The 6,813-nt window shown below is 35.2% G+C and overlaps 1 protein-coding gene across 2 annotated transcripts; it reads right to left on the bottom strand.

Annotated features, from left to right (window-relative positions):
- Window positions 1-1,066: 1,066 nt before the first annotated feature.
- Window positions 1,067-5,800, bottom strand: LOC130427628 (protein lifeguard 3). 2 transcript variants are annotated; one of them, XM_056755180.1, is made up of 13 exons: window positions 5,607-5,800; window positions 5,347-5,426; window positions 4,707-4,960; window positions 4,421-4,491; window positions 3,908-3,972; window positions 3,756-3,809; window positions 3,588-3,638; window positions 3,394-3,433; window positions 2,453-2,490; window positions 2,215-2,302; window positions 1,752-1,847; window positions 1,596-1,649; window positions 1,067-1,504 (listed from the first exon to the last, which is right to left on the bottom strand). In XM_056755180.1, exons 3-13 carry the CDS (start codon window positions 4,951-4,953, stop codon window positions 1,358-1,360), a joined length of 951 nt encoding a protein of 316 aa, XP_056611158.1. In that variant the 5' UTR covers window positions 4,954-4,960; window positions 5,347-5,426; window positions 5,607-5,800; the 3' UTR covers window positions 1,067-1,357. The 2 variants fall into 2 exon arrangements, with proteins under 2 accessions (XP_056611158.1, XP_056611157.1); XM_056755179.1 differs by having other exon boundaries at window positions 5,347-5,800.
- Window positions 5,801-6,813: the final 1,013 nt, after the last annotated feature.

Here is a 6,813-nt window from a genome sequence, read left to right as displayed (position 1 = left end):
GGTAAGAGCATTGGGGTCGTGGGTTCGAACCCAAGGGATTGCACATATTTAGAAACTAATGTATGGGATAATGCAATGTATGTCACTTTGGATAAAAGCCTCGGATAAATGCATAAATGTAAATGGACGGAAACCTTGTACCTTCTAAGCTTTTCAGGAAATGGGTTTAATATTTGCAGGAACCCATACACAAACATGAAGAGTGACTAATATAGTAATATAGGAAGAATTATGAAAAAAAGCTTCTGTAAAGAAGAACATAATAATAATAATAAAATGCTCACTTTTATATTAGTTTCCTCATCGACACAAATTATTATTATTATAAATTGGACAAATTTTTAAACTAAATATATGTATCTTAATACATAATTCATATGTAGCTGTACTACACTTAAGTGACTCTCAAAATTGTAGAATTGTTTTGTTACCTGCTTGTTTTTGCAATTTTACATTATTAATCGCAATTTAAAAATATTAACAAATACTGTAAAATGAATGAAAAATGTAAAGTATAAAGTGGAACACTGGAGAATAGTGAAAAGTGTATCTATAAACATCTTGAATAAAATTGCATGTTAGTAAATGTGATTAGTGTTAACAAACTGTGATTTTCCAGTGTTGTCACTATGACATCACTTCCTGTCATATATATAGGCACTATAGTTCTTTAACAGGTATGTAGCACCTGGTTCTCATTTCAGTCACTGTAAATGAGATGAGTGTAACATCCTGTAGCAGCTACACTATTTATATATGAGCCACTAGCACCATCTGCCATCATATGGACAATGCAGGTAGTAGTACCCCCCAAACTTGTGCTATGAGTCATTGTCAGTTAATGTTTTTATGACAAAGTCAGAGTGTATATATTTTAAATCCAAAATGAGTTACTTATACTTGCAATTGCATATTTAGCTTGGATTACACTTGCATTTGGCTGAAAACTGTTTTCCAAGGCGCCTTACAGTGCATTCCCTGGGAATCACACCCACCACCTTTCGATACCATTGTAATACAACATTTTAATCTAAATCACTCCACAGAAGACTTTGACAGCTTGATCTATTTTTATTTCCTGTTAGGTTAACACAATATCAATAGCTACATTACAAAATCACAGGTGTATTAGTAAACACGTTTATGTTAGTTTCCTCATTGCAAATGAAGTTTGTGAGAGGTGAAAAAATAAAATAAAGTGCATTTTAAATATAAGGCAAATGAACAAAGTGACAATCAACTTGAACATAAAAACAACACACAACACATTGTAATGACTGGATCTGAACACCATTTTACAGAAATTATGAAGGAACAAATCAAAAAGCTGAATTTTCAATAAAAAAACCTCCAGTGTTTACTCTGAACTTCCTGTGACGGAAAGGAGAAAGATAAAGATCTGAACGATGTCAACATAGAGGGAAAGAGCTCCAAACACATATTCCTCAGGACTGATGGTGTGTGCTCGATTTCCGAGGAGCAGCTGAGTGTGATAAGCCAAAAACTATAAAAGCAGAGGTATATCAATATACATCAAATATTAAACAGTGTAGGAAAGTGAATTAACAACATTAAATAGTGTTTTGTAAACTCACCAATGTGAATACTATCGCCCCGCAAGCACCATACAGCATGTGTAGCCAAGGTACCTGAGACATGGATATTTACAGTCAAACAAGACAACAAGATTGATTTGAACTAACTGTCGAACTTTATGTAGTTTACTATTTGTTCCTTATTTGCAAACTTACATATTTAAAGCAAAGTACAATGGATGTTATAATGCCTGTCACCAGGAGAACCACACACAGAGCACAAAGCAGACCAGTACATGAGGTAAAATCCACCTGATCAGAACAGCAAAAAAATAAAATAGATCTGTCATAGCTCCCACATATTGAATGTTTGGATATTACAAGTCAAAACTGTTTTAATAAATGTAAAGATAAATTTAGATTTCATAAGTGTACTGAGAGACAAACAGATATTACAGATATAGGGCTGTTTGAATGCAGCTAAAATCCAACTTAAAAAGCAACGCTCAAAAAGACAAAAGGGTTTGTCTGAAGGAAGCCGGTAAGGCATGAATGTTTAAAAACAGACAGACGATCATTGTAATCAAATACAATGGGTTTATTTTACATGGGGGACAAAGTCACATTCATAGCTAGTCAGTCCATCTCAGCCTGTGGGTTCTGACACAACAGGTCTTACTTTCGTCTGAAAACTGAAGATTGTGACGACTACACACACTATTGCTGTTATCCCAAGAGCCAGGACCACTGCTTTGGTGTCAAAGAAACTGTAAATAATATCAGACAGAGACAATGCATACATATCTCCAGCCACAAGGTCTTTAAAACCAACTGCATATCAAAATTATTGATAAGTGTGCCAATATTAATGCTGATATTATAATAATAAGTGTGTTTATAGCTACATCTTGCCTCACCTTGATATTGTTCCTGCCATGTAGGATAAGGCAAGGGTCTGATGGAAAGAAAAACCAATGCATAAATCAATTTAAATGTGTTGTTTGCAAAATGTATAGATGCTTTTGAACTGAGCAGAATTGTTTGTCATAAAGAATTGAATCGAGAATTATTTTAAATTCTAACAGCATGCAAGAATAAAGTGTAGAATACCGCAAAGAAATGTGTACTTGATTTCATTGCATATTAAATTAAGAATGTGCAAAAACACTCAATTTACAAATACATTTTCCAAAACTGACAATACTCAAAAGGAGTCATTTGACACGTCTAAAACGAATATTATCGGTTGTTTTAGATGTAATGCAATGTGTATACACGATTTAATGTTCCAAAACGCTGTATATTTGACATACCCTGCTTGTTTGTTTCTCCACTTTGCCCAGCTTCTCTGAGACACGCTAATCACGCTGAAAAGCGAGGTGTGCTATGATTGACCAGGAAACCAGGGCGTAGTGATTGGTCGAATACTGCAAGCGTGTGACGGCAATGTAACGGCTCTTACCATATTTGGAACATCAGGTTCCAAAGCAATTATACTGACGCTACTGACTTACACATTTGTGCGGTCTTAGTCAACTCATACCATGAACTGACATGGATTTGTGGGGGTGTGGTTACACGAGACGTTTCAGGCAGGTCTGGGTGAACTTTGCTTTGAGATATGCATCTTTTGTGCCAACATTTTATTTTTTGCAGTGTTACGTGTCTAATGCATGCATGGCAATCTTATAACACCAAAGACACAGGAAAACACGTGTTCGCACCATATGACCCCTTTAATCCAAAAAAGGGACCAAAGGTCAGAATTTTGACCTTGACAATGATACACACTTGTTGCTTCAGAGAAACTCCGATCCAAATATCTTTTGAAAGCACATTAACTGCAATTATTACTTACAAAAACAAGGAGGAGTATTAAATTCCATGGGTGACGTCTCCTAAAAACAGATTTTTAGAAGGTTAGGAGATGGGAAGGTGACTGTATATGTGACCCTGCATGGATCACAAAACCTGACTTTTTCGAGCACGGAACATTTTAAGTAAAAGCCCAGGTTCACATATGAGGATATATTGTAATGTAACTGAACTCACCTTGGTCCTTCACAGCAAACGAGCACAAGATAAGTAATAAGATACACAGGGCTGTGAAAAAAATATGCTAATGTTAATTCAATATGAGTGAAACAAGCAAATATGAACAAACAATGTAAATCAGACTTAAATGTTGTATAATGTAGTATAGTGTAGCGTATATCTCACAATGACACCCAATAAATGGCAGGATTTTGGATCACAAAAAGACGCACAGGTTCACTGTCAATGAAAAATACACAGACATTTCATTCAATTTATATTCCTAATCTATATAATTTACATAGTTTTATACTGAAGTGGTTCATTATTGTACTTACACAAATACAAACACTGCAATGATTGAAACAGTGATTGAGAGTTGAGCAGCTAAAATAAGATAAACCTGTTAAAATAATACACAGACAGAACAGTCAGAAACAATAAAACCTTTACATAAAGTGTTTGTAGTATAACTTTATAATAAGGTTATATTTGTTAACATTAGTTAGTTATTGTATTGGGTAACATAAAAATAAACAATACATCTATCTTAGTTCATTTTAGCATTAACTAATACATTTTTAAATCAAAATGTATATTTGTCAACATTAGTTAATGGACCATGAACATGAATAATAGTATTGAAATTAACTAACATTAACAAAGATTAATAAATGCTGAGAAACTACATTCCTCATTGTTACTTCATGTTAGCTAATGCATTTACTATTCTTAACAAATACAACCTTTTTGGTAAAGTGTTACAGTGTCTGCTCATTGTATCATGACTTTTATTTAAGATCAAACCCTTAGGACACAGAGATTAGATTCTATAATTTATATAGTCTGACCTTTCTGATAAATGCATGTCGAACCCTCATGCTGTCCCATACGCCAGCTGATGAAACCTCCTCTGCATCTCCTACAACCAAACAATGAATAGACAAAAACAAACAACATCATCAGCTCCTTTAATGATATATGTCGTATATACAGTGGTCTCAAAAAGTATCTCTGCCACACACACAAGTGCACAATTTTAAGTGATTTCTGTATAAGAATCAGACAAACAAAAGAAAAACATTCACAGTATGAGCGGTATACGTTTATAGGAATCACACAACCACTGAGACTTACTGGGGTTGGATGAAAACATTCCTGGTGTTATGAAAGAGGGCATGACAGTTGGCATTGCTGATGAGGAATATCCTGGACCTTGCCACAGTCCAGCCTGAGGCTGTATGCCAGGCTGTCCCGGGCCCGTGTTCACCCCTGGCTGGGTTGGATATCCATAGGGAGGGTATGGGTAGTTTCCGTGTTGCTGTTGGCCATTTGATTGCTGCCTGGACTCTTCATAACTTGGAGGGAGATCTGACTTTGACATTATGGTCCTGGAAACCAAGGCCATATATTTGAACAAATTGTTTTATAAGAATAATGAATGATTTTTTGTCATGTGTCGAATTTACATTCACAGATGCATGTATAAAAAATAGCTATTTCTGTACACCTAGACAATACACTTATATGTGATACACCCCTGCCATCATAAACAGATAACTTGCAGAACAGACAGATACGTTTTTGTTCATATTTATCTTTATTATTTATGAACGTAAGGAAGGTTACAAAACAACATTCATAAATGTGTTTATTTAACGCAATAATAATATATTCTATCAATAGACATGTATTGTTAAGTGATATATTTTGCCTTACATAAGAGCATGATAAATATTATTGTATTTTAATAATAACAAAAAAACTTCTCGCTTACCACTTTAGCTGTCACTCACCCCGAGCAACGGGACTCTTGAAACAACGAAATTAAAGTGCCGAATAACTTCTCGACGTCATCTAGGTAAATAACATCATGAATAACACATCTGATGGGTGCAGTGACGTGCAGTCGCATTGGCCGGAGCTTAGCAACGCGAGTTGTAAATGATGTGAAGTAGGAGGAGCTGCGTCTTAAGTTTCTAGTTTCTGCTCTGAACTCAACTGTGTTTGTTAGAGCAAAATACCATCTTGCGTTACCATAACCGTGCCCTTTCCGTTCTTGTACCGAGGTGATGTGTTCTTTTCACACGGTGTTATGCGAAGCACCCGTTTGTCATCATTGGTTTATTTTCTTGTAGTAGGACCAGTCAACCAGAAGATGGCGCTAAAACACAAAACGCAGACTGTGTTGATTGTTAAATGAATCAAGAATCAGTGAGCGAACGAACGTAATTATTTTATTCGTGTTTTTATGACTCAAATACTGTTTTTCCTAAATCTAACACACTTTACTATGCATTAAATGATAGCAACCCTCGCCACATTGACAGTATACACAATCTTGGCGTTGACAAAGCCTGATTTGTGTTGATTGTTATGCACAACAAACAAAAGTGTTTGTTAAGTGTCATGAATACAACCAGAAATGTAAACCCAGAAGCAAAGCCTAACAGCAAAGCATTGCATTAACTTCAATTCTAGCTTGTGGTGCCTTGCCAGTAATAAAATGCATTTTATGGTTTTAATATTTCTTTTTGGTAATCCCGAAACCACGTTTGTTTAAAAAAAGAGAAAGAAAGGACAAGGAAAACATTTTCTGTGTCATAGGTTGTTGAGATTATGAAAATGTAGGGACTAACTTATTCCACCCTCTTATAATTCTGCAGATGCGTGAAGGCATTGAGTCTGTAATGCCCTGCAGAAGACCTGCTTATCAGAGTCCTCCAGAAGTCAGAAACTGCTTCATTCTCACATCTCAGAATGCTCTTATGGTGTGTAAATGAAGTCCCTCCTCACAGCAGTATGTCGGACACAGCATCTAACATGCCTGTTAACTTGAACATCAATCAATAATATTTCTGATAGGCCTATACCTGACAACAGTGTGATAGTTGTTTTCTTTATGTGTTTAACTTAACAGCAAGAAACAACTGTAAATGGTAAAATTTAGTTTTTTATTTCCTCATAACTAATAAGCATGTAAATTTAGATGTATTTGAAAATTGAAATTGTAAACATACTGTAAAAAATCGATTGGGGTATTAACAGCTAAACCATCTTTCCAAAGTTTAGAATAATAAAATGTGGAATGAATGTTTGTTCACGACTGAGCTGTTTTCCACTGAATGTGCAGGTTTTCTTATTTGAGGTTCGTATATTCTATTGTTGGTTTCATAGAGGACAATAATAACTATGATTGATTTGAACAGCGACAATCATCACATCCCCAGGTGTAGGCTACTTG

Source organism: Triplophysa dalaica, chromosome 8, assembly GCF_015846415.1.
Source record: "Triplophysa dalaica isolate WHDGS20190420 chromosome 8, ASM1584641v1, whole genome shotgun sequence".
In the NCBI taxonomy this organism is placed as follows: domain Eukaryota; kingdom Metazoa; phylum Chordata; class Actinopteri; order Cypriniformes; family Nemacheilidae; genus Triplophysa; species Triplophysa dalaica.
Note: the sequence above shows the minus strand (reverse complement) of the source record. Positions and strands in the feature narration are given on the sequence as shown.

What these genes read in the sequence shown, in the direction of transcription:
- LOC130427628 (XM_056755179.1), bottom strand. Translation starts at nt 4,953, where the DNA reads ATGTCAAAGTCAGATCTCCCTCCAAGTTATGAAGAGTCCAGGCAGCAA. An exon ending in GCCATTTATTGGGTGTCATT is followed by an intron (nt 3,639 to 3,755) that starts GTGAGATATACG and finishes TTTTTTTCACAG; the next exon opens with CCCTGTGTATCTTATTACTT. An exon ending in TAATACTCCTCCTTGTTTTT is followed by an intron (nt 2,491 to 3,393) that starts GTAAGTAATAAT and finishes TCTTTCCATCAG; the next exon opens with ACCCTTGCCTTATCCTACAT.